We start from the raw sequence: 27,155 nt of genomic DNA, 5'->3' as shown, positions 1-27,155 counted from the left end.
GAGAGGCAGCTTTTATCTTACAGGTAAGCCAAGAGCCATTTGACTCTGTTATCTGTGACTGTAAGAGTCTATGTTATGCTAAAGGAACCTCTGGGTAAGCCATTACATAATTGCCCCAATGAAGAATAGGCCTTCTGACTCCAGCTAACTGACAGCTTCCTGACAATTCTTAAGACATGCAAGGATACACCACTTTATCAGGTCAAGTGATTGTTTTACTACAACAATAGTGAGAAGGATCTCCATCACAGAAACAAAGCTGAATCTTGACTACAGTAAAGTACACCTGACATCTTAAGGCTTCCCAGAAACTCTGGAAAGAATCCATAGCCCTTTCAGACCAACGGTTCAGTCTCAACTGAGGCAGAAATGATGATTTAGGTGAAATCGTTGGGTGTTCCAGGCAGCTAACAGAAACAAGGCAGGATCATTAGAAGTGAAGGCAGAAGGGAAGCTATTCGCCTTAAATTAAATAATTAAAAATAAATCCATACATGGAGAAAAGGTTGGTAACACCAAAAGAGGCTGTGATACTGTGTTCTGTAACTTACAAGTTGTCAGAGCTGGAATTGTGTTTCAAAATGTCCCTTAAGTGATGCATCTGTGCGCCCACCAAGCAAGCGGCATACACACAGGGAGCGCTGCTGAGCCTAAGAACCCAGCCAGCTTCAGGGCCCCTAGCATAACAGTAGCAAAAGCACACTGGTACAAAGTAAGCACACTGTAACTCATACAGAGCACAGTCACTCTTCTGCCAGGAAAAACAAACAGGGCAGAAATACTCCTCCTCTTCCTTCACTGAACACCTGAGGTTGCACCACTGTAACAAAGAAGCTGGAGCCCTGACCCTCCTCCAGATGTTGAGAGGTCAGCAGGGCTGCTGACAACTTCATAAGGAGAAGTTACAGCAGCCAAACTTCTGGTGCTGAAATAAGCTGTGGGAACTGAAATTGCCAGATGTGAGGGAGCATTACCAGGAGCAGGGAGCTTTCTTTTGAAAAGGAAAACCTACACAGAGATACAAGAAACTTGCAGTAAGGAGTGATGAAAGTCTGACCTTTGGTGTTCAGTGGAAATTTTCCTCAAAGAAAGTCATCAATAAATCTCTCTCACTTCTCACTGAGACACGGTGTTTGCCATCATTTCACGTAGCAATTCTTACTAATCTTTCAGCTTCAGACACACATCATCAGTTCCATAAGCTATTCCTGCAGATATGCTTCATGGGAGAGGCACCCAGTTTCTGCAGGGTATTTTGCATTTTACTACAAGTGGGATTACAGTGAGTTTTTCTTCCTCCTTGACAGCAACACTGGATAGAAGATAAGATGCTTAACGTTGTTCTTGTTTCTATCCACACTTTTCCCCTTTCACTGGCAATATAAACAACTGAACAAGCGCATACAGAAGAAAAAAAGGAAGAAAACACACTTTTTTTTCCCCCCCTGCATTATTTCTAGACAGAAACAATTTCCTGCTGTAGTCCAGTTATGCCAGCAGGAACAAGTGGCGGGACCAAGGACATCTGAGATAACAACACTGCTGAAATCAAGACCTCCACTTGACATTCTTGTCCTGGGATGGTCTTCTTCAGGTGGGAGACTGATGCGTGAAACAGGAACTGGACCAGAACTGAGGATCACATTCAGAACAAAAAAATCTTCACACTTGGGTTGATGCAGAAGTAACACAACAGAGAAAACACTCCTTATGATGGCCATAAGATACCAAAGTTACATCCAAGTATCTTTTCCTGGGCAACTACAGTGAATTTGGTGAGTATCAGCATATTTAACAGTTTCAGTTGCACTTAGATGAGTCATATATGCATCACTTTCAGTTCCTATCATCTTTAAGTCTTCACCAATCCAAGTAGTTCTATGCAGTTTGACAAAGCTCAGTCTCCATCACGCCTCTTATTCTGACAATCAGATTTCCATAATTCAGAAAGCCACGTTACCCACAGAACTTGGCTTGAGGCAACCCCATCCTTCTCACAACTCTTATTTTCCTTCCAGTTGAAGTTCGATGCTTGAAAGCAACGTGTGCAATCTGAACCTGAGAGGAGACAGCAGTCCTGCTAAGCTTCCATACTCTATGTTTCTGAAAATCAAACTACAGCAGAATCTCCAATATACTCACAGTTAACCAAATTAGGGGGTTTCTATCCAGGAGCATCAACAAAGAGACATCTGCAGGTCAGCCTTCCCAAACAGCAATCGTTTCGATTTTGCAGCTGGAATCTCAATAAAAAGAAGTCTTCGTAGATCGGTTACTGCCTCAGGTCTGCTCACAGAATGAAGGCCCTGTTCAGGATGTGCGGCAGATCTTCAAATGATTCTCTGGTGGTAAGATAGGGAAGGCAAACTGGCTGCACACTCAGCTTTCTAAGAAGCTGCCTACCACAAACTGTTCAAAATCTGAATTCAGTTTTCCAGGTAATACACCTACAAAGCTTCTCAAGCTTGGCATTCCACACCATGTTGTGCATCTGGATTCAGCAAAGACCGAAACACCTGTAACAACCTCAGTATGAAGAGACAACAGGAACACTCTGCTGCTTCTGCTTCACTACAAAAGCTTCAGCTCTTCAGATCAGGGTCACCATCCACTTCTATGGTATCCAAAGCAGTTTTGTTTGTGTTTTTTTTTTTTTTGGTAACTTCTGGACAATCCTTGAAGAAAAGAATCCCATAAATGGATTTCCTAATCCCTGGCGAGGAGCTGCCAGCAGGACAACTGTATAAACAGTGGAGGAATTTGATACAAACTGCTTCTGCTGCTTACATGCAAATCATCTGCTTCTAAACGATTTCAAGGCCAGAGTGGCACTCCGATATTCAAAGCTGCAAAGTAACCTCACACTATGAGGCTTTGCAACCATCTTCCCTGAAGTGCATTCTTCCCTACAGGATTATTTACACATAATTTTATTATGTATTATTAAATGAGAGTATCACACACATGTAATGAACAAACACAACATGAAGAAAGAACAAGGAATTGCCAGAGACAGCACGGGCAAGAAGCAAAGATAACTTCACGCACGTAGCCTACTCACCACTACCATCATTTTCACACCTCTGCAGGTTACTTCTCTACAGCCAATGTTTTGTAAGTGTTCTTCAATACCAGAAATGTCTCCACGCTCAAGGAATATCAGACTTCTAACACGCAGTGCTCCAGATTTTATGAAATTAAACTAACCAATAGGACTTAATGAATCTTGAGTTCCCTTGAAAACTTGAAAGAGAACACAACTTGCTTTCCCATAAAACCACTGGAGTAGCACAGAAGGGTGAGTGAAGGAACTAACCATGGAAACTGAATGCAGCAAAATACCAAAGTGTTGCAAAACACTGCACTTCTCACGCACGTGGTCTTCAGAGAACATCTGCCAGAAGTAACTAAGCCAAGGAAGAACTGCAGTCTTACCCAAATTTATCATTCTCACACAAAGCTGGACAGCAGACATGAAAACACAAAAACTGTAACCAATTAATTCAAAGCGTTAGCCAAAAATACTGGTAAGAGCTTTAACAAAAGAAATTCAAACCATACCAAGAGAGAGGTCCCTTCTTTTAAAGGGGGACAAGAACAGAAGCTCATGGGAAAACAAAGCCTGCAGAGGAACCTGCAGAATCCACAGCTACACAGTGAGGATTGCCATCAGCATCTTGTTCACTTCAGTCATTTAAGTAGTTGCTTACAGTAGATCTTCAATAAATAATTCCATTAAATGGTCATACTTGAATACAAGACATTCCAAGAAGTGATCAACTCAAAAATACATATTTTAAAAATAGCACACGAGTTTAACACTGACTTCTTAATCATTGAGCTGATAATTACCACCAGATAATTGCTTACATAACAGAAAGCATGCAATCTCTCGTTTTACAATAACTACACAATCACAAAATGCATTTTAAAGATAGCTGTGCTATCAATTCTGCAACAAACATCTTAGCATAGGGCTTTACTCATCCGGATAATTAGTTCCTTACAAGTTCCAGAGTAACATAACCTGCAATATGAGGATTAAAAATACAGGTATATATTGTATATATAGAAATACAGCGTGCAAAATCTTACAGTTACCTGATGCAAGTATTTCTACAGATAGTTGACTATTTCAAAATCTCTCCTAGGCTTGTATTCACTCATTCAGAAGTCTGAAGTGGACTTTCATAAATATCTTGAACACGGTCTAAAGACTGTGTATGTTCCTGGATTAACCTGCAGTTAATCTTATTAGACAAAGAGCCAAGATTTTCAAGAATGAACGCTAGAGCTGTAACACTAAATAAAGCTGGCTCGTTTCAAAAGCAACCAGGAAATTCTTCCTTCTCCTGAACCCATTTTGAAGTCATCAATAAGCAGCAGTCAGACTGCAGAAAAACTGTTCCTACCAGCAGGCTTCTGAATATGCATAACGCCAATAAAGCTAATTACATTTCAAAAAAATAATCTACGTGCAATTAAGATACTGGCAACATTTTAATGCAAAAAATGGTTTAAGTATACTAACATCCTAGTCTTGGGATATCCAGTCAAGCTACGCAAAGAGATGCGTTTGTCCCTTGCATACTCCCAAATGTGGAAGTAGGATCAGAAACTGGATCTGGAAGAAAGGGTAAACAGCATGTTAGTTAATTCACAGAGGATACTACGTTCGGAGATGTTGCAAACATTAGCGAATACATCAATGCCCTGAAGAGAAAACAAAGTCAGCTTTGAAACAAAAATCTCATGGAAAATAACTTCAAACACTCGATGGAGAGGAAAAGTGGGGGATACAGGAAGAAAGAGTAAAATGAAAGAAACCTAGAAGCAGCAACAGCGGACAGTCAGCTGAATATTTGCAGTGAAAAACAGTTTGGAGTTGCAGAAGCATCAAACAGAGCAGGGAAATTAAAGTTCTTTCTGCAGTCTTTTGAGTCGGTAACAATGGCCATTTCCTAACACAATTGCCAGGGACCGAAAAATTCCCCTTCACTCCCAGCAAGTGGAAAGCTCTTCTCAATGGCAAATCAAGTTCTGCAGGAGGTAGGGTTTAATTTTTTTTTAAGCAAAGTTAACATACGGTTAGCATAAGCCTATGCAGCAGGTTTTTCCAGTACTTCTGCTGCGCGAGGCTTTGTGCAGGAACAGGAGGAAGCTAACAAAATGAATCCATTCTTACAGGTGCAACTCAGCCTTGCATTGTTCAGATTTATTCATGTGGTCCCCGAGCAAAGAAACCTAAACAGCTAGTTCAACCGCTCGCAAGAGGAGAATTAAAACCTTTTACCCTTCACTTCAGCCTTCAAGTTACTCTTCTGACAACAAGGATTTCCACTCGTCCGTGGCAGCGGACGTCTGCACCACCCAGCTGTAGGGTCAAGCTAAAGGCAGTTGGCTCTTTCCTCCCGTTGATGGCCTTCAAGAGCCTTCCTTTCTCCCCTGCACCTCCTAAGGTCAAGCGCAGCAAGTTAAGTAACCGGTGTGCATTTCTGAAGGCTGTCAAAGCCTTTGCTCTTCAGGAAGGCTTCCAGACACCAACGGCAAACCAACTGCAGAACATTTACTCTACTTCATTCCAAATAAACAGAAGAGAGTTAGTTCTGCAGGACTCGTTACCCTCAGTAACAAGGTTTCGGTGAAGAACCAAGCGCTCTATGCCCAGGGCAATCCATAGACCAAAATGGGAAAGGAAGGAAAAAGAAAAAAAAAAACACCACAAAAGAACAAAAAACCCCTTTCAATAGAAGCCATATTTCTGCCTATCATGTCACTGCCTTTTAGAATAAGCTCCACATGGAGATTTATGCTTCAGTTTGCACACCATCATCACATCCAAACAGGAGACTGAAGGCTTTCCCTCCTGCCTCCTCTTGACAACTGCTAAGCTAAGTGATTTCTGAGGTAAGTCATCCTATGGCATCCTACAGCTTCTGCTTGTGATGTGATGGCAAGAACAAAGAAACGGTCCTTCCTGCTCTCCCCTATCTTTGACAAACTGCTCATTCTCCTGTCTTCAATGGAGATTCCAACCCAGGGCCACACAGAACGTAACAGTATTGCAGCACATTTTAAAGCAGGAGCACAGGTTAGAGCTGAGACTCTCGTGGAAGAGCTCCATGCACTGTAGGAAAATGCAAAACTTAGGACATGACCAAAATTAATCCTGTCCTTTTTGCACATAGACACATGGGCTACATATCCATCTGTCATCCCTTTTGAAAGATCAGTGCCAGCATGAGACAAAGCACATAGAGGCAAATTCTAGTCAAGCCTTTGGATTCAAAGCACATGAAAAGCATGGGACCCAAATATTCCAGTGAAGATACAGGACTGCAAGAGGGAAAAAAAAAAAAAAAGAGGAGCTGGAGCCAGTCGCAGCACACGCTGCAGAGCTCTTGGTGTGTGCTGCTGAGACCAGGCAAACAGACCAGGCTCAGGTTCCTGCTGGAGATCCTACAGCACACGTCACAAAGTCCAACAGAAGGCAACGAGTCCTTCTACTTTTGGGTTAGAGAGAAGATTACCACTGTTCTGTGCGAACCAGAATGAAGAAATCCCTATGACATCCTATAAGAGGACATAAAGACAGCGAGATTCAGCTGGTTTGATCTCTGGAAGCTACTTTTTGTTGACAACGGGCGATGATGATTCTAACATCTTCATTATAGTATCATTTGTCCACGATTTTCTATTAATGTTATTAAAATCAACACACTGGATTAAAGATTGATCTACTCACTGGGACGTACTGCAATTTGATGCACATGCACTAGGCAAGGCACCAAAATGAAGCTTGTCCAGCTCAAGTGCTTTAAAGGAAGGGGAAAAAAAACCACAACAGCAGCAAAATACATGTGTACAAAATGCACTGCGTAAGTTAACTATGAAAAGCACAGTAAGACTGCTCAAAATTGCACAGCTCACTTATCTAAAGTTCCCAGAAGATGGATCACTGCTAACTGAAGGCTACTGCTACAAGGAACTCCGCAATGCCTTCAATGTCACGAAGCTACTATTGCCGATTAGCTGGCACTTTCATCCACAATAAATCCAGCTCTCTGCTGACAGGGCTGATCCCACTCATCCTCTCCACCCCCTAGATGCTCACTCATCTTGCATTTGCAAGGCAACACGACAAGGTGGTTCAGGGATCGGTACCACAAGTCGCTGTCACGGGAAAATCTGCTTCTGTTACACATTGCCTGCATGCTTTCTATTTTCCTGTCACAGGACAAAGACTTTTCCTGAAGGATTTTCTATCTGTAACTTCCCATATTGCTCATTAAGGCTAAGTAACATCAACATTGTTATTTATCAGAAATCAGTGTCCAAGTTACTGCCCAGACCTGCACTTAACATGAACACAACGCAAATTCACACTTCAGCAAGGCCTGCAGGTGGATCTGCAGTTTCCTCACAGTCATGCTGAAATGCATTATTACAGTTGCTTGGTGTAAGGTGACTCAGACACATTCCTCCCCCTTACTTAAAAAAAAGTACATTGAATTTTGGTTGTAGCATCTTCCGCAGATACTGATTCGAGCTGATGCATCCTAAGGTAAATGTCCAATATATTTTGATATTTTCCAACAAAACAGCGATGCCTCAGAGAATGATTCCATTCCTTTTCAGAAACTTAACTTTGTACTGAGCTGTTTTTATTACTGTAACATAATCTAGTTTTGTTTGTTTGTTTAAAAAAAAAGATAGCACTATGTTTGGTTTGGAAAAAGAACAGCTTCTAGCTCAACAGCCAACACGGTGTTCTATCAAGTATTCTCAAGGACCATTTTCTGATGCAGTTTGTCCAAAAAAATAGAGGTTTTCTGATGCAGCCCTATGTTGTCCTAACCGTAACTCAGGAACTGAAGACAATAAGGTTTTAGAACAGCTTTTTCCAAATCATCTCTATGAGGCTTTCTAAGCTAACACCAAAAAACAACAACAAAACACAAACTGCAGCACCTGCTGCTCTGGCTGACCTCCTCGTCTTTCTTTTCTGGATTTCAGACAAAGCTCCCAGCTAAACTAACTATACCATTCAGCATGGTACTCACAGCCCACTTATTCCAGAAACAGAACAAAAACTTCTGATTTTGCCCCAGATGCACCTTTGTCCTTCAGTGGATGCAAACAAACCAGGTAGCTGCACAGCTATTGACACGTATCATCTCACCTCCTAAAAGCATTTTTGTGAAGTTTGACCCCCGCTTTTGCTAAGGGTGGATTTCCAAAAGACCTGGTTTTAGAGAGCTTTTCACTTTCCTTCACTGGTTCCTAGAGGAAGGACTCCTGGGATACCCCAATGCTCCGATGCCTATTATCTCAGAGCTGTCTCATCCTCCTCCCCTCACACCAAGATAACGGGGAGGAGCCACCTGAGTAAAAGAATGCATCACCAAGGAGATCCAAAGGCTGCAGACAAGCATTCTGCATGCTATTCCCAAAAATTAGTGTAAGCTTACGACTTCAGTGAGGCCACTTGAAGTGAAAGATCACGAACCCAAGAACAACCAAACCTGCTTTTGCTCCTAACACCATGCTGAGCACGGACTGCCAGCAGCAAGACTGTTCCTGCCCTGAGGAAGGGATCCCTGCCCAGGACAGCCCACCCAGCAGCCAAGCTCCAGCAGGTACCCATGCCCTCCTGCAGCCCCTGCAAAGGAAGGCAGCTCAGAGACACTTCAGACCCGGTTTACAAACAGAGCCAGGTACAAATGCATGGGCAAAACTAAGGGGCAGCGAATCGCAGTGTTCAGAGCAAGAGTTATTTTTAAAAGAAAGCTCTGCCACAAACAACAGAATCTCACAACTAGGCTATAAATTCAACACTCTTAACCCTGTAAGTCTGCCAGTAGAAACCAGCTCTGCAATTAGCTCTGTGTGCTGCTTAGACTGAACCGTAAAAACCCTTCTAGGCAGCACCATGGCATGCTGAGAGCTCAGACCTGTCTGCTTTAAAGATGAGATCAGGAAAATCACTCACCTCTTCCCTGAGACTGAGCATGAAAGAACTATTTCTCCTCTTCCCTTACAGCAAAGCAAAGCCCTCTGAGTTTCAGTACTGGATGAAAGAGAGAAAGGAGAAGACCTCAAGCAGGCTGTATGGTTAGGATGCTGAAATGCCCACAAGCATACAGGAAGGACAGGCTGGTTTCTTGGGAGCTAACATTTTCACAAAGATTTTTTTTTTTTTTTTTTTTTAAAGTAGGCTTAGTAGTTTCAGTGCTGAAAAACCCAAATGAAAAGTTTCCAAATATAACTGCTTACTTTCTGAAGTTTGTGAGGTGTCATCACAAGTGCATTTAGCTGCTAAAGTTCATCAACATGCCAGTAAGTATAGACCAAAAAGCTGTGACCGACTTCTCCCTGCATGCCTTCCCCTCCATCACTCAGAACACACGAGCTGCATAAGGCATTTCCTAACACAGTAGTCCCTGGGCTACCTGGGGTAGAAAAAAATTGCAAGTCCTATGTGCTCTTCTCATTTGGAAGCACAGAATTCAGTTCAAAGTACAAGCAGCAGGAAGATATGTATTCAAGATTAGTCACAGGCAAACAGATGATTTGGGTACAAGAACCGATCTGTTTGTTACAGGCAAGGAGCCTCCATGGCAGGACGGACTACCATTCTGCACCATCTTTAACTTACAAAGTCAATTTTTAATCTAATTTGAAACTGAGTAACTTGCTGAACGGAGTAACCTCTGAACTCTACATTCAATTTTGTGCTGTTATTGCACTCTGTGAGCTCAGCTACGGTTCCAGTAAAATAGAGTGAGCTGCAGGAGAGGACAGGATGAGTGCGACTTGGGCTTCGGTGCCCAGAAGAGCAACAAACGTGGGGATTACCAAGCGGCTTCCTGTCCTTACCGTGCTTCTAGCATACTCTACCCATTAAAATAAATAAATCACCCTTCTTGAGACCAGAAAGGCAGTTTATCTTTTGCTTCTGAGTATTGGCCAACATGTGGTACTGACACTACACCAGCATGCACTGGAGCCTATGTGTTCTACATTTCATTCACAGCCCTGCCAGGGAGTAGTAATGAACTCTTCAGGTTCTGTAGCAGGAATTTGGCCTTTGCAGCACAACTCTTGGAAGGGAAAGAATACAGAAGCCTTGATTACAGGCAGTGCAGTACTTAAACAGACCTACGTAATTCCATTCCAACCTTTTTCCACAAGTTAACTCTCAATCTGAGGTTTTCCAGGATGAGCCTCTTTAGTGATATCCATTTTTTGATAAAATTGACTTCAAAACAGCTAAGTATGGGAAGAGAAAGGAAAGAAAGTTCAACCCTAATCTAACAGATGACTAAATATCATCTGATACCTCCAGCCACTTTGGAAAAGAAAGCAGCCTTTGTTTACAAATCATTTAAGACAGTAATTTTCTAACCATGGGCTCCTGAAAAACACGAAGACCCCACACAACTCACACTGCTGGCACTAGGATTGTTTTTCCACAGTTGCTTCTTGCCAGCTCCAGGTTGAAAATCAGTGACTTGAGAGAGCCCTGGCAAAACAAAGTTCTCTCGACAGTTTAGGCTTGTTCAAGAGATAAACACAGCATTCCTGCTGAATCCAAGCACGCGTTACCCAAAGGCCTCAGCAAGGCCTGTCTCAACACAGCACTGAAGCTGCCCGCTCCCAGATCACCCTGCATCGCTCCAGGAAAACTGCAGAGGGCCCAGATTTTGTGAAGGGTTTACAAAAATACTCCCGTAACATGTGAGAACTAGGTCCTCTCAGCATACAGTACCAGAAGATGCTTTTCATCACTGTATGAATGCACAGGATGACAATGAGGGCAGGGAAGTATAAGGAAAAAAGACTGCAGGCAGTATGTAAGCATTCAGTGAGAAGCAGCAATGCCTGCACTGTAGTTATAATTTTGTCTAAGCTACAGGTGAATGCAGATGAATAACCACCAAGGTCAGAGAAACATTCCACCTCCAGCTGAAGAGAACAACTCCTCCAATGGACATTTCCAACCAGCAAAGGGCACTTCCCTTCCTTAGCAGTGAGATCAATTAGGCTGACAAACTAGAAGCAAAAGGAAACTGCAGATGCTTCTTTTAAAGCATGTTTCTCTCGCTGTCTGTTTTGGAAGCAAAGTCTAGCAGAGGGCCCCTTTTTTATTCAAAAAGACAAACAAAAGACTGAGAAATCCCGAGATATTACAGTATCACACACACACAAACATTTAAATTCTACTGATCACTTTAAAATATTCAATGAAAAGCAAGGGATGAGGTAGATACGCTCCTCCTTTTCTAAAGGAAGTAAATGGAACCACTGCTTTAGGAAGATTGATTTTAAGTTTCCTTAGGTCAAGAAGTAAAATGATTTCCATGCACTTCTATTCTCTTGGTTTTGCAGAGTAAAATGGAAGTTATTACATATCACCTCTGCAAAAATTATTCTTCACTCAAATGATCCAACAGCACATTTGCAGAGATGCTTCATGAGGCTACATAAAGGACCACCACGAAAGCAGCTTTTATCACTTCTGCCACAATTACAAAACTTAAACCAGAAGGCAATCAAACCTGAGACAAAGTCTGCAATAACCTCTGCCTACCTTCCACACGTTCACAAACCAGACAAAACAGCATACAAATAAATGGATGCATCGAGAAGAAGGCCAAAGCCAAGCAAGCCCATTTGCTGGGAGCACTTAAACAAAGCTAATAAGGCCTACTCACAATCCATTTTGTATATTGCAACACATTCTTCAGAAGAACAAGTCCGCAAAGCACAGGCCAAAAAGGAGCTCTTCTGGCCACCAGACTCCTGGTTGAGCTGCACGAGCTGCTTGCTCCCACTCATCTGAGGCTACCCCACAACAAAACTGATCCAAACGCTGCTGGTTCAGTTGCTGGTTCATTAAGCACAGGCAGAGTACACAAGAGGTTTTTTGCACATGAATTGTTTTGGAAAGTTGAACAGCTGCAGGCCTAGCCTGTCCTTGCAAGGCAGGAGGCAGATCTCAGGGTGAGTTACACAGGTAATGCAGTTAGGTGCTGCCTGCCTTCCAGTGGGAGCCCAACAGCAAGCTGCTGAGCACGAGCGACTCCAACACCAGGACGTGAAGAGCGTCAGCGCTGTGGAAGGAGCAGCGTGGGGAACTGCAGGCTGTGGGGTGAAACTTCCACATCCTTCTGTTAACGTAACCAAAGAAAAAAAAGAAATCAAGAAGTGAACAACTCTGTAGCTTGATTACATGATGTTCCTCTTCTTACTGTTGGTTGCTCCACTTCCGAAATATGACCACTACCACCCAACTCCAACAGCAGCTGAGGTGGGAGGAAGGTCACTGCAGACTGTCCTATGCCATTCTCCAGCCAGATACTGAAATGCACACATTATGTATGTATTTTAAAAAAAGAAAGTTCAAAGAGAACCAGGAAATTTTTCATTAGTAAACTCAACTCAAGAGTTAAGAGATTGCCTGGTGGCCTCTGCTATCTTTCCACACTGCTGGATTCAGCTTCTGAAAGCTTCCTTTGTTAATGAATACTAGGCTCTTGTCCAGTCCTCTTTTCTCCCCCTTCTCCCTTCCATAAAATATCATGGTCCTCAGGGCATAAGGAGCATCCTTTGTCTCCCTGCAAGTCCTCCCTGTGCAGCCACTTTGCAGCCGTTTCTAGAAAATGCAGCAGGAATACCATCTTTTCTCTTCTCTTTAACAGAAGTGGAAAAATTGAAGGGAGACTTCGTCTAATAGCAGTTTTACAACACAGGAAGTGATGTCCTGCAGAAACGTTGGAACACCATAACCTCCACTTCATCTCAATGGGCAGGCAGTGTTGATGTGTAACTTAAATCTCCTACTCAGCTTGGAGAGCTGAGTTTCTGTCAACTCTCCATAAAAGAGCACTTCCATGTGCAGCATGCAAGAGAAGCTTAATCTGAGGTAAGAGATAATGCTCTGAGGACAAACAAAAACAAAAGTCATAAAATGACAGTAACAAAAAATTACCACAAGTTTCTTCAAGAGAAAAAGAAAAGCTGAAGCTCTCACATTTCCCACAGGAAGCTGAGGCCACGTGGATTTATCAGAAGGAGCTCTAAGGAACCCCAAAAGCCTGCAGAGACCCTGGGGAGAGACAGCAGAAAGCTGTAACTTATTAATGGAAGTACTGGACAAGAGCAGCCAGCATGGCTGGGAAAGCAAAGCCCGCATTATTAGGGAGCAAGCATGGAATGAGACACAGAGCTTTGAAGAAAGACAGAACCGGGGAAATTGCTTCACACAAGTGAACATAATGCACGTAGAAATTAGCACTCAATGAAAGACAACTGAAGACTTGTACGTGGGTTCGGGCTGATGTCACACATCACTCTCTGCCTCTCCATCCCCTGTAACGTTGTGGCACAAAACAAAAAAAATATCAACTGCTTCCCAGCCAGGTGCAGTCAGGTCACAGATTCACTAAGGGCCACGCGGAGATGTGCATTACAAGGGCACAATTCGAGCCCGCTCACACGGTTCTGCTGGCAAATATAACCACAGTCTGTAGTGCCATTAGAAGACAGAAGAAGGGCTCAAAAATTGATTGGCATTGGAAGAGGTTGTCCTGTGTCCGCTCCCTCCCCTTCACCCTGTAGATGCAATTCCACACAGTGCTTCAGACGAGCTGGGTGCTCACCTCACTCCTAAGCGAGAAGATTCAGGTCACCCAGCAGCACCAGAAGATGGCTGGTTCTGCAGAGCCTTCTGTTCCGCGACAACGAGCACCGCCAGGCAAGAGGCAGAGCCTGGATTGGCCCAGACCAACTTGTCTAACCTGTCCTCAGACAACCCTGGAAGCCTCGTACTTCTCAGGGAATTAAAGCGTCCATCCACGTAACCTTCCAGAACCAAAGCCTCATACTCTTAACAGTGAGAATACGCAGGCACAGGAGGGCAAGGTAGAAGACTGGAAAGTCCCACTTGAAATGCTGCAGCAGTGTCATTTCTACCTTCATCAGCACGAGATGGCTACCTGTCTCTGACCCTATGACATGCCTGTTCTTCTAAAACTTTGCCTAACGGACCTGTAGGGAGTATTCTCTTTGCTATGTTCCACTAGCAACAGAAGAGCACAGGTTCTCAGACAAGAACTGCACACGAGGCTCGTCAGCCTAAGATGGCAGAGCATTAAGACATTTAAGAGCTATGTGATAAGGATTTACACACCTCAGCAAAGGAGCGCTGATTTCTTATCATCCATCCTTTGCGAAAGTGCAGCTGTAAACTCAAATGCTGCTGCGTACAGAAGTGTAACATGGGGATGTGGCACAAACTGTCAGAAGGGGCTTAAGGAATTTGAACAGCCCCACGGGGATCTTCTTAAATGGTGCAACTAGCACAGAACTGTTCATCTGTAGGATGCATCTGTGCGGGGAGGTTCACGTATGCAAATTCTACAAAGACTTCATCTAGATGGAGCTGGACTATTTTGTGCTGCAATTCATTTTGATGAAGATCTATTAAAAGTAGATGGACTCTGAGTGTCGTAAGTTCTTAGTTAAAAATTAAGCAAAAGAACCCGTACTTCCTGCAGGATGTCCGTGTCTAAAGAAAGAAACCTCCCACCTTGCAGTGACAGTCATTACTTTGCACAAATTAAAGCAGACTTTCATTAAAACGCCAAACAAACCCAGTCATTCGGCCTTGTCCAAAATTCCATCTGACAGCAAGCAGAAGAATGCAAGATGGCACCACACAAAGCGACCATCAGGACTTCTCGAGCATGCTTTGGTTTGGCTGGTACTGCCCCTAGCAGGGCAGAACTTATTCCCCATTTACAAACAGAAAAATGAGGGTAAACCTGAAGCGATTCGTGGAGAATCAGAAGTGATATCTGAAACAGATCTGGATTCGCCCCCCGCAGTTCACCTTCTCAGATGCACACCATCCTTCCCTGAGCATTTAAAGTAGAACTAAATATCAAGCTGTAAGTTTCATTCCTTTTAACTAAAGATTTTTATTTTTAAATGACAGCTGCCTCATTTTTTTTTTTCCTGGCATAACTGTCATAGAAGAGTAATTCTCCATCCCTGCATTCCTACTGCAAACAGGCAAAAACGTGCACAGAGCAGATCTTCTCACACAAGCCTTTAGCTACTACACTGTAAAGTTTCTGTACAACAGATTTATATTAATGCAAATTGCCACAAGCTGCATCGACACTACATGCAGGTTGAGATAAGGCAAACAGCACCACTTACACATTTGCTGTGGGCACGGAGACAGATACCAGTGCAGATCGGCCCTATATTTAAACTTTTACTTCAGCCCGATTTCTGCTAACTTGTTTTTATTGCTATTTTCCACCACCATCAGGGTTATAATAACCTTTCTTATTTTGGATCAAAGAAATACAGCCTGCCCTTTGAACTACAACTACACTAAAAACCCGGAGCTTCAAGCCTGCTTCTAAACCAGCGAGATAATGGGGCTAACTGCTCCGTAATTTGGAAGCTGCAGCCAGTTTCTATCATCTAGAACACCGGCTGGAACTAACCCAACTAATCACCAAGATAAGGAAATGCAATAAAGATTTCAGAATTATTCCCTGTTATACACATTCACTCGATTAATATTAACTTCTAATACTTCCTGATACATCATATTTCCTCCACGGAGTCCACACTTTTGCCCTTAGCCCTGGAAGACCACACTGAACAAACGGGCGTCCAGGAACAGGCACCATTCGGGTGCTTGGGTTGCAGGATATCGCCGGCAACGACTGTTTGAAATAACTAAGTGGAAACTGTTCAGCTGACTTTACGCATAAGCTGTCAAAATAAGATGAAGTAATCTCTCAATGAAACACTGACAGAGTTCAGGATGGTTGGAAACCCAACGCGGGTGTTGCAGGTTTTCCTTTTAGATCATTTTGTTACGCAAACCAGCATCACAGCTAAGGAGAACCAGCACATTCCCTTTCTCCCTCCCCCCAGCACAAGCTGTAATTCAGTCAGGGCGTCTCTAGGAGTACAGCTAATATTTAACAAAGGGCCAAGCATCACCAGCTAGTAGAAATGCACGCGAATACCTGAAACTATCACTCTAGTAACCACACAGCACTGCAATGCCATTACTGCCTGCCTAAAAGCTGTCAGGAGGGTTTCAGGAATCTGTGGGTTCTCTCTGCCATCAAACTCTCTGCTCCTTAGTGATGTGACCTCACCATCCATCTCCAATTCAGCAAGTGCCTGAACAGCAAGTGACTGGAGGCTTGGAGAGAAATAGACACATACACAAAAAAAGAAAAAGCACAAGATACATTCACATCTAGGCATCTGCTTTTGGACACAGAGAGACACACTAACACTTGGGGTTGGACCAGAGAGCAGTTATCACCTGGTACATCACATCTCCAGAATCAAAATACTAAGAAGGCATCGAGATGCTGCTCACCACCCCTACTGTGTGCTTTGACAGCCCAGTGCACTGCACAGTGAGCTGAGAAACCTCTTCTGCACCGCCACGTACCCCACCAGTCACCTCATCTCCAGCCACAAAGAAAGGAAAATGGGGGCTTAAAATGCACACTGAGGAATGGAGGTTGAAGCCAGAGCAGCTCCTTAAGCTGCCTCCCACCAAAACTGTGCTGGCACAACCGTGTGACAGTTCCAGATGATCTGCACCTCCCTCTGTGCTCTCACTCTTCTCCCCTCCATCAGCCATGCATTCTCACCCTCATCCTTGTGCTAGCACAGGTACGTGCTTGGCCCCTCAGCAAGCCAGTTCAGAGCACTGTGCTGGCAGATGACTTTATTTCCCCCAGAAGATGGTGATTTCTGCTAGCACAGACTCCCTGAATTGGCTCGCTGGGGGCAAAGGCTATTCTTCAATCCCGCTGTGTTTCTGCTCCTCTTGGAGCACAACTTCAGTTGGACAAACTGTCACGAAGCCCCAGCACAGCAGGGCAGCCTATTGCAGAAACAAGAGGGAACAGCGAATTACCTCAGACATATTTTATAGCCAAATGCTCTAGTTCAATGCACAGGCTTCACGATTTCTGACTACCATGCTGTGCGCTAAAATATCACTTCTCAGGGAACTCTGCTAACTCAAAGAACCCCACGCATCTCAGATTTACTTTCAGAACTAGATAGCAATTGGTATTTCTGAAGGAATAAGAATTTTACCATTCCTTACCTCCTCATTTTTACCTTTGTTTTTTCTCCCACTCAGGGAGAAATTCTTAAGACTTCTAAAAAATGATCAAGGTGAAAAAACACATCACACATTTAACAGGCCAGTCCATAAGCCTCAAAGAACATTGTCCAAACCCACTTAAAATGACAGTGATGTATTTGGAACAAGCAGTTAAGATAACAGCATAATTCCATCTGTGTATCCTGGAGTAGTGCAATAAACGTTCAGTAACTCCAAGAAAAAGAAAAAAAAATTCAACAACAAAAATAGGTAACAATTAACACACTTCTACCATCAAACAATTTATGCAAGATCTATACTAGGAACAGGGCAGGTCCCAAGACCTCATAAAGCTGATCAATTTGAGGCTGAAACTATTTATGACACAGTGCCATCAAGATAAAAGTCACACAGCACTGTTAAACTTTGGACTTTATTTTATTAAAAATGTTATTGTACTTTATCTCAAAAAAAAAAAAAAAAGAAAAAAGAAAATCCCAAGCAAGTCTGTGCTTAGCAGTGTCTGCAGCACCTTTTGTTTAAGCACACAGAGGGACTTTCAGAGCGAAATCTTTCAGGGAAACAAATGTATATCAAATTTAAGTGCAGAGAAGGGATAAAGGAGAAAGCAGCTCCTCTGGGAGACGGCGATTTAAATGGCTTCAGGGAAGTGGGACAGGGAGTGTCTGAATGATGGGGAGCATGCACTGATGTTAAGTTTTAATACTTAGGGCTGCTAAGAACTTCAACAACGTGTTCTCCTCAGGTCTGCAGATGACCAACTTCTTCAGCTACCCATGATTTTCCCAAGCAGCACCATAATGAACAGGCAATTCTTGCGCTTCAGAGCTGCTGTTTGGGGACCTTGCATTAGGGTGAAAGTGCTCTGTCCCCTCTTTCTTTCTCACAGCTTTCTGATTAGGCTCCGACCCACAGGACAGCAGTGCTGGAGGCTCCCGGCCCCAAGCACAAAGCAGCAGGACAGAGGGGAAGATGAGACGACATGCTGCAAGCAGGGAGCTGAGAAAGGAAGAGAACAGGTGATCCCAGCAGCAAGGTAAGAGGAGATGAGAAAAGGAGACACAAGTAAAGCCAATCCGGCTCAGGCAGAGAGGGAAGCCAACAAAAAACACCTCACAGGACAAAGTTACCAGCTCGAATAAAGATGAACCCCTGCAAACTGGATCTAGAAACATCAATAACCGGTTGGAAGGAGGACCCAACACCTTCAGGCAAAGGCTGCCCTTGGATTGCTTTATGCTCCATGCAAGCTAATTGCTTCTATTAATCTGGAGTTAACAAGCACCTAACGCACAGGTCCATATACATAAACTAAGGCACGTACGGAGCCCAGTGCCTGCACGGCAGCACTCACAGCTCCGGGTGGAACCAAAAATGGTGCTTTAAATCCTCGGTAATGAAGCAGGGCGCGGGGCCGACCCACAATAAGAGGTTTAACTGCGCACAAGGAACAGAAGTGAATCTGCAAACGTCGTTACAGATTACCTACGGCGAGCGGCCACCGCCAGCTTAGGGCCGCGTTCGCGTACGTAAAAAATGAAACGAGGGTTCGCGCCCGGTGAGAAGGAAAAAAAATACGAGGGGGAAAAAAAAAATAACACTAAGGGAAGGAAAACAAAAAGGAGGAAAGCGATCACACAGCCCTGAGCCGCGGCTCCGCGCGCCCACCCGCAACTTTCCGCCCTCCGCCTCGCCCCACGCCCGGCCACTGACAGCGGCTGCTCCCCGGCGGCGGGCGCGGCCCGGCCCGCCCGTAAACAAGTTTGAAGGGGCCGCGGCCGGGCCGGGCGGGGAGGAGCGGGCGCGGCGCTGACAGGGGCCGCACAAAAGGGCAGGACCCCCGGGCGGCGCCCTCCCGCCGAAGGGCGGGGCCCGGCCCGGCGCCGCTCGCCTCGCGGCGGCCCGCAGAGCGGGGGAGGGCCCGCAGGCCGCGGCCCCGCCGCTCCCTCCTCTTCCTCCCTCGCCGCCTCCGCCGCCGCCGCCGCTGCCGCCGCGGGGCCCGGCCCGGCCTCCCCGCCGCGCCGCCCGTCCCTCACCTACACAGTGAATGAGCTTGTGTCGCCACGAATCGAGCTGGTGGCGGACGCCGCGCCTCTCGATGGAGCACTGCTGCCGCCCGCACGGGCTCGCCATCTTCTGGGCGGCGGGCGGGGGTGGGGTGGGGGTGGGGGCGGCGGCGGGCACGGCCAGGGGGGCAGGGACGGGAAGGAAGGGCCGCGCGCCGCGCCGCGCCGCGCCACGCCCACCCGCCCTCGGCGCCCGCCCCGCCGCCCCGCGCCGCGCAGGCGCCGCCCCGCCCCGCCCCGCCCCGCCGCCGGCCCCTTCCCGCCGCGCGCCTGCGCGTTCTCCCGCGCGGCCTCCCGCCGTCCGCCCGCACGTGAGGGGCTCCGCCGGGCCCCGCGGGGGGGCGCCGTTCTCGCGCCGCGTCCCGAGCGGACGCCGCACCCGGCCCTGCGGGTCCGCGGGACGCGACGGCGGGCGGTCGCCGCTGCAGCCGCGGGGGCGTCCCCATGCCGAAGGGCCGCCGCTCCCACGGGGGACGCTTCATCCTGAGGGGAAGTCCCGGCCCCGAGGGGACGTCCTGTCAATGAGGGGGGGGGCGTCTTGCCCCCAGGGCCGCGCGCGTCTCTGCCGAGAACTGAAATCTCCGCTCCCGCTCTGAGGGCGGCCAAAGCAGCCGGACCCACGACCAAAAGGAGACGTGCCTCGGTTGCCTCCTGGCAGCCGTGGCTCCTCGACCGACCGCCGCCTGCGTTGTAGCCCTTCAGCCTTAGGCCACGAGTAAAAAGCTGCTCCGGCGTGAGCTCAGGCGCTCTAGGGGTGGGTGGTGGGGTAACGCAGCTTCTGATGGCGCGCGGTGAGCAGCTGGAGGGACCGGGGAAGGGTCGGTGCTGCTGGGTGCCGTGCAGTGCTGGTGGCTGGGCTCCGGAGCGCACCGGACTCGCGCTGACAGGAGGAGGAGAGCAGCAGCTTTATGAATGCTCGGGGCATTGAGCTTGGAACGGTGAAATGTTGCAACCCAGATCCTGCCCCGAGCCTGCCGCAGGACCAGCTGCTGCTGTCCACTCCTCTGTCATGAGAGAGGAAACACCTCGCCTTGTGTTACGCTAGAAAAGCAGGCGGGAGGGATTTGCAGCCACAGCTTTTCAGCAGACGGTCTTCTTCCTCTGCTGTCAAGTAGAAATACAGTTGGGTAAGCAGCAAGGCCAGAGATGAAACTCAGGAGTCACGACCTTCTTTTCCCCACCCCAGCCACCAGCATCATTACCTTCCCTCCCGTGACCTTGCCAAGCTGCACCCAATTAGGGAGCTGGGAAGGCAGAGGGGTCAATGCTGGCGGCATGCAAATTTGGAAGTAGGATGTCCCGGAGGTGACGCTTCCCGTGGAGACAGAGAAGTGCTTGTGCCCCATTCAGGAGCACTCGCATCTGGGATATGCTGTCCATCCTGCTTCAGAGCTCTGGGCTCATGGTGCATGCAGCTAGAAGCCTGCCTTACGAAAAGAAACCAGGACAGCTCAGCTTGGCTTGTCCAGCAGAGAGAAAGCAAAGATGAAATATGATTGCTCTATCAGCTCGAGTGGAGAAAGGAGATAAATTTCAAGGAAGGGACAGAGCTGTTTGGAGCTAAATTGTAGCAAAAGAAAAGGCTATTAGCTGGCCTTTAATTTACTTAATTTAATTAACACAAAATTAGGGGATGGTTTCTAATTCATTGCAGGAAAAACTTTCAGCTTGCGTCCTTGCAGCTGTAAAGCAACGAGAGTTTGGCCAGGCCTGCTCTGGTAGGGTGCAGGGCCATTTGGAGCCCCTTATCCTCACAGCATATGTTTGGTGCAATCTGGTCGTAGAAGCCTGAGATTCAATGGCCAGTGTTCATGAATGTGGCAGCGTGGCCTTGGCCATTGAGCTGTCATTAACCCCTTGTTTCTTCTGCCCTTAGATCACATCCCTGCTGTGACAGAGATGGCCCAGGTATGCATATGAGGCTGGTCTTAAATTGTTGAATCTCCAGTTCAAAGCAGTTTTGTCATCTTGCTCCTGCAGCTTTTAACCCTTACTCTATCCTAACACCATTCTGTGCATAGCCTCCATATGCCTTTCTTTTTCTAGGATGGACAAGACGAATTCCCACAGTTCTGTAATGGTCTGGCTCTTGCCTAGGTGATATTAGAAATCTGTCAGTGCATTGATTGACAGAATTGCACGAGCTTTTCACAAAGTGTGCCTGCCTTCTGGAGAAAGTACCTAGCCCTAGAGTGCCTGAAAGTCACCTCCTACAACTTTGACTCACAAACCTTTGACTGTTTCGGTTGTGCCCTGCAGCGCTCTGCCCTGCCTGTGGCTGGCAGTGAGCACTCCCTTGAAAGAGCTGGCAGGAAGGAAGCACGTGCTGGCTGATCACATCTCGCTGTAGTTGCATCATCTGTAATCGTGACCCCAGCTTTTATTATCAGAGAGGCACCATTTGGCATAATGGCATTTTTGTTGTCATTGTTGTTTGCAATCTTCTCTTTCTAGATCAATGTTTAGACTGCAAACTCTTTGAGATAGCCCCATGTTTCTATTCTGTGCTGGTGCAACACTTGACAAAAAGCTTCTGACCTGCAGCTGCAGCATGTTAGAGCTGTGGTCAAACAAGCAGAAAGTGAGACAGAGATTTAATTTGTTTTCAAGTCCCTCCTGTTCCCCACCGCTAATCACACACTGCTAGTGTGGTAAATACCAGCAGCCTGGTTTTCTTATCCACTGCCAGACCAGAGAGGAAGAAGATGAGGAAGGCATGAACTAGAGAGCTAGAGGAAGGGAATGGTCTGGCAGCCAAAAAAATGGCTTAAATCCATAGGCTTCCTGTGAGGAAAGGCAAATAGAGGGTCAAAGTCCGCTTTAGAAAGAGGCAGAAGCATTGGAATCACTAGTCAAGACCTCAGAAGAGTAGAGAGGGGCTTGAAGCACTGTGGAACTGTTCTCAGGAAAGTCTTCAAGAGTGATGGCAAATGTGGTGACACAGCCTCAGGCATGCTGAGGTGACAGCAGATCCAAGTTGATCCTGAAACTAGGCTGGCTGGGCTGTAATACACCAGAGTCTGTATCACGCTGCTCCAAACAGCTCTGGGGAGCTCTGTTCAAACCAAAGTGAATGCAGCACATTTGTGGGCAATACTGCCAGCGGCCGTTCTTCTGCTCGCTCCTGCAGACACCTCAGCACGAAGCCTTGGGCTGGGGCTCTGGCCTCTCCCTGCTCCGCACTAAATATGAGGCTCACTGCAGTAGAAGCATTGTTTTCCCCCTGTTTCACAGTGGCTCCCCTTTGATGTTAATTGTTTGCAGGCAAAGTTTAGCAGAGAGCGTATCTGCTCTCTGGTTCATCTGCTGGTTACTACTGAGCTGCCCAGACCAGTGGAGAAAATGCTTTGATGTTAATGAGCTGCAGACAATTTCACTTAACACCGAGCAGAGCCTGGCATCTCAGAGGTAAGGCTTTCAAGGCAGATGCTACAGCAAGTCTCTCCAACATCCGTTCTGCCATAGGAACAGAAAATACACAAGAAGGCATTAGAGCCGAAATTTGTCTTCTCCCCCTATAAGCTATGCACCACACCTGGTATTGTTATGGCCGCAGAGGTACCAGAGGCCAGGAAGAAGCAGGGAAAAAAAAATGGCCCCATGAAACAGCATTGCAATTATGGGATTCAGTGGAAATAGGATTCAACCCCCCCTATAAAAAGCCTGCCTCTCAGGTCTGAGTACGCAGAAATGTGAGAAGGGGATGGACTACAAATTGCTGGTTTGCAAGAGTCTGCCTCCTGTGTGGCTTGCAGCAATCCTGCACTGAGGGCAGCACCTTCTCCATCAGCACATCTGAGCAATACAGGCCAGCTGCAGTGAAGCAGGACTTGCACAGGCATTCTTGAACAGTCCTCGTACCTTAGTGGACACCCAGTGGGTACCACAGTCTCAGGAGGAGCCTCTCAGGAGACAGTGAATCCCAAGTGGGAACAAAAGCAAGTGAAGAAAAGAAAAAAAACAACGCCACAAATTCAAGCTTGTAATCCACTACAAGTCATCAGCAAAGTGTATTTAATACATCAGGCAAGCTCTGCTTCGAACCACACACTATGAGGCTTCGACTGAAAGAGCGAGCATCCTAGTCCTCTGGGGAGCCCCCGGCCAAGCAGAACCAAATGCAGGCTATGCCTTGTCAAGTAGAGCAACAAATGAGACCTCACTGAAGGTTAAGCAGAAACATGCCTTATTCTGAGGAACTTGGCTTAGCTCCAATATATTGCCTTTGTTAAATGATTTATAGGAACACGAGAGAGATACTGTCTTCTCAGTTTTCTCGCCAGGACAGGATAGTTCCCTGCAGCAAACTTGAGATTACAGAGGTAAAATAATGCAAGCCAGGACTGAATGCTTGTTCTAACACTATTCCAGGGAGGATCTCACGCAAATGTGTGTACTTTATCCTACGCTTAAATGAAGTGTCACAAGGTGTTTTTTTTCCTTTCGCTTGGAACAAATAAATAAAGAAATAAAAAGAAATGTGGAATCATACAGCAGGCTGTGACTGGGCCAAAGGGAGAACATGGCAGCTTGGAGAGACTTTGAGAAGATAAACTAACCTTTGACAAGGCATTCAGCTAAACGGCAAAATTCACTCCCAAAAGTCCTCCCATCCCAGCAGAGTTGTGGGCCATGCTTTGCACTGTGGATACAACCCAAAAGCCAGCATGGCAAAGGAGAGGAAACTGGCTGATGAGAGGAAAGCACGGTGCGACACGTGCTGCAATCCACAGGCACAGGTGAGAAGGGAAATGCTGTGGTATACACTATTGTGCGGGAGTCTGTGAACCACCATGGGGTGGATAAAGCAGCAACAAGACCCCTGTTCCAGAGTTTCTTGTCCCACGTTGAAGCAGATGCATGGAGAAGGGCAGAATGCTATCTGGAAAGTATAAAGGGGATCTCTGTTGAGTTTAGGATGGATTTCAGTGCACAAGACAATGTGCCACCAGTAACTGTAATGTTTGTGTAAATAAAAAAGAATGGATTTGGAGGGTGGGCTGAGGTTTCAGAGAGGCGTTTATCCCCATTGAAGAAACAGGCAATCCGGCGGGTTGAACAGTCAGACTAGAAAAGGTCGCCTTTGTAACAAAAGGAGGGGCAGATGTAGCAAGGTGCACTTAGAACTGATTCCTCTGAACTCATAAGGTGTAGCAAAGTCAGCTTGTCACTGTTTGGAGGGGATATGGGAACCTTCACTTGAAACTAGAACAGAGCTGGAAGCGCCCAGCTGCCTGCAGCAAATGCTGCCCGAGGTGGTTCCTTTGTAAGCAGAGGCTGTCTAAGGCTGTACCTCCAAACATCTCAGAATGGGTTTGGAAACAAGCAAACTAAATGAGCAAATAAATAAATAAATAAATAAGCAGGTGGAGCAACTGGAGAATAGTAGATAAAACCCTTAATTTACACACAGATGCTCCTAAAAGCCAAACACGACGTATTTTTCTGTGCTATGTGCACCTAAAGCATTTTGCAAGTACTGTTAGCAAAGCAAAGGATGGGGCTAAGAAGGTCCGTTCTCCTTAAGCTGTTGCTGGGGCTGTGTCCAGTACGCAAGAACTGCAAATCAATCCAGATATGAAATCATTGCATTATTTAATGCTGTGTGCAATCTGCTACTTAAGCCAGTCTTGGTCATCGAGAAGTGAAAACCAGCAAATTAAGTGCCAGCCTCTGAATAGAGATGGGGGAAAATAGGGAAAGAGTACCATAGCCTTCAACCTGACAAGGATTCCAGAACGCATATGGAAAACTGTCCGTTTTTGTACACGGTGAGCTGACCTTAACTGGTAGTGATCATAAAATGCTTGTTTCCATCACCAAAGATGAGGGAGGTCTCTCAGCTGGAAGTCTCTTTATTTTGTTTAGACTACCAGAGGAATATGCTCACTGAAATGCATCGAACACTGAGTACATACTGCTGAGCACCTGATTAGGACAGTGGAGTGAAAAACAGTTGGAGGACTCAGGGCAGTTGTCAGTGGAGAAAGCACAATCATAATGGGAGACATGAATTACCCCAATAGACTGGGTGGGTACCATGTCAAAGAATGATGCAAAGACTGTATTTTTAGCCTTGAATGGTTCTTAGAACGACCTCTCAGAGGCACCAAGTAGAGAATAAACTCTTGAGTTAGTCATGGGCAGTGCATGGGAGGCAGTTAGAAATGTAAGAGTGAACAGTAACTCTGTCATAGCAAATACAATGTGCTCAAATTCATCACTGCCCGGAGGAAAAGCGAGAATAAAAGTGCTACGCAGTGCGATGCAACTGGAATAAAGGAGATGGGTGCATTCTCCCTCAGAAGGCAGCAAGTAGAAAATTTGGGAAATAAAAGGATTTTAAAGTAGCTGATGAAAGGACAAAATGCTTGTGAGTGACACCGAGACCCTGTGTTTAAAGCTTCAAATATGCCATCAGTCAAAACATGCTAACAAAGAATTATCTCCAAATATGGCACAGATGCACAGCTGATGAAGAAGGCATTCTGAAGTAAAAAAGACATCCTTCAACAAGTGTAAGTTGTGGCCAAAGATTAAGCAGAGAAAATCCCAAATTCTGGCAAGTTAAATAAAAAACCCGCCACACATTTAGGCCAGCCAAAATCATTTTCGAACTGCAGCTTGCTAAGAACAAGATGATTGCTAATAGAAACATGTTTTATGCAGCAGGAGGAAGGCTAAGGGAACAGGGGGCCCAACAGCAAATTCTGAGGGACAGCCAAGAGAGGCAACTTCTCCAGAGCCTACAATTAGGAATTAGCTGCTAGCCAAAGCAGTACAAGAGAGAGTGAGCAAAGACAAAACCGAGCCCTGCTTCAGCAACCTTGCTCCTGCACGGAGATGTTTAGAGATGTTGATAGAGATGGGGATTAAGGGAGCAGCTGTCCATAGCAGCAAGAGTTGCTGGCTGCTGTCACCCCTTCCCCCAGTTGCTACTGGTGCTCCAGAGATCCTGTCCCGCTCTGACCTACTCCTTTGATCCAGGCCATTAATAGCACTGCCTTCTTTAGAGTCTGACTCCAGCAGCACCTGAAGGACGCTGACTTATTCATTGTCCCCTGGTGGCAGCTACAGTTCACAGCCAGACACATCCTGCAGGTCCCTTTAGTCACATGAGATAGTCGGCAGCACCGTGCTCACTTGTGAAAATGGACCAAAGTGGTCTGGCTGCCCCACAGCCAGGCTTCAAAGCCTAAGAAGCTCAAGCACAGCCTGAGCAAGTTCCTCATGCATTTACTGTGCATTGTCCCAATGATCCTATCTATCATACACTTAACTCGTATTTTTAACCAGCCAAGTGTGTTCACCCTACTAAACTCAACCAGAGGCATTAGAAATGCACACTCCATGTCCCAGTGCAGGGCTGTGTCCCGAGGTTCCACAGACAGACCTCATCTGGTCCACGCATCTTCAGTGCACAGCACCACGTGTGTGCTGCGTGCACCTCAGGAGACCTGAGATGGGCTGCAGGCGTCACGCTTCTCAGGGTGTCTGACTCACACTGCCAAGCACACACTCTCTCAAGCTGCGTGGCCTGAGCTGCTACCCTTGCTTTTTTAAGCCTGTGCAACCTTGTCACAGCAAACAAGTGCCATGTAGGAATCCCTTTGCCCCCAGGTGCTTGGCAGGGCTCTGTTCTTCAGGACAAGCCCCAGCTGTCTCCAGGTAACAGCGCGAGTGCGTTTTTCGCCGCTTCTCCACACGCTTCCCGTCTCTAAAAATAAGCTGTTTAAAGATGCAGTTCCCAGTGCTCACCTGGGAACGCAGCCTGTCCCCAAGCACCGATAAGATCACGATTTCACAACCTCTCAGCTCACCTCCTGAGTGAGCCTTCCAGCCACACTCAGTTCACCCCACGTGGCATTTTCCCATGGGCTCATGGCCTCCCCAGCGTTATG

General features: G+C 46.3%; 1 protein-coding gene and 1 long non-coding RNA gene across 10 annotated transcripts in view; one reads left to right on the top strand and one right to left on the bottom strand.

Moving 5' to 3' along the window:
• Nucleotides 1-19,342, bottom strand: part of LCOR (ligand dependent nuclear receptor corepressor) — a 72,576-nt gene extending 53,234 nt beyond the window's left edge. For 4 of the 9 annotated variants that reach the window (XM_052676671.1, XM_052676678.1, XM_052676680.1 and 1 more), the window contains exon 1: nucleotides 19,225-19,342. In XM_052676671.1, coding sequence (XP_052532631.1) covers nucleotides 19,225-19,321 — 97 coding nt within the window. In that variant the 5' untranslated portion in view covers nucleotides 19,322-19,342. Of the gene's footprint in view, nucleotides 1-4,531; nucleotides 4,625-19,224 lie in introns of all 9 variants that reach the window. The other 5 variants (XM_052676676.1, XM_052676672.1, XM_052676673.1 and 2 more) reach the window with 4 other exon arrangements.
• Nucleotides 19,343-19,701: 359 nt separating this feature from the next.
• On the top strand, nucleotides 19,702-25,844 carry LOC128077989 (uncharacterized). The gene is made up of 2 exons (XR_008205249.1): nucleotides 19,702-23,993; nucleotides 25,718-25,844. It is a non-coding gene; the product is annotated as an uncharacterized LOC128077989 (long non-coding RNA).
• Nucleotides 25,845-27,155: the final 1,311 nt, after the last annotated feature.

The sequence above is a fragment of the Tympanuchus pallidicinctus genome, unplaced genomic scaffold (assembly GCF_026119805.1).
Source record: "Tympanuchus pallidicinctus isolate F22 unplaced genomic scaffold, pur_lepc_1.0 scaffold16, whole genome shotgun sequence".
Taxonomy (NCBI): Eukaryota; Metazoa; Chordata; class Aves; order Galliformes; family Phasianidae; genus Tympanuchus; species Tympanuchus pallidicinctus.
Note: the sequence above shows the minus strand (reverse complement) of the source record. Positions and strands in the feature narration are given on the sequence as shown.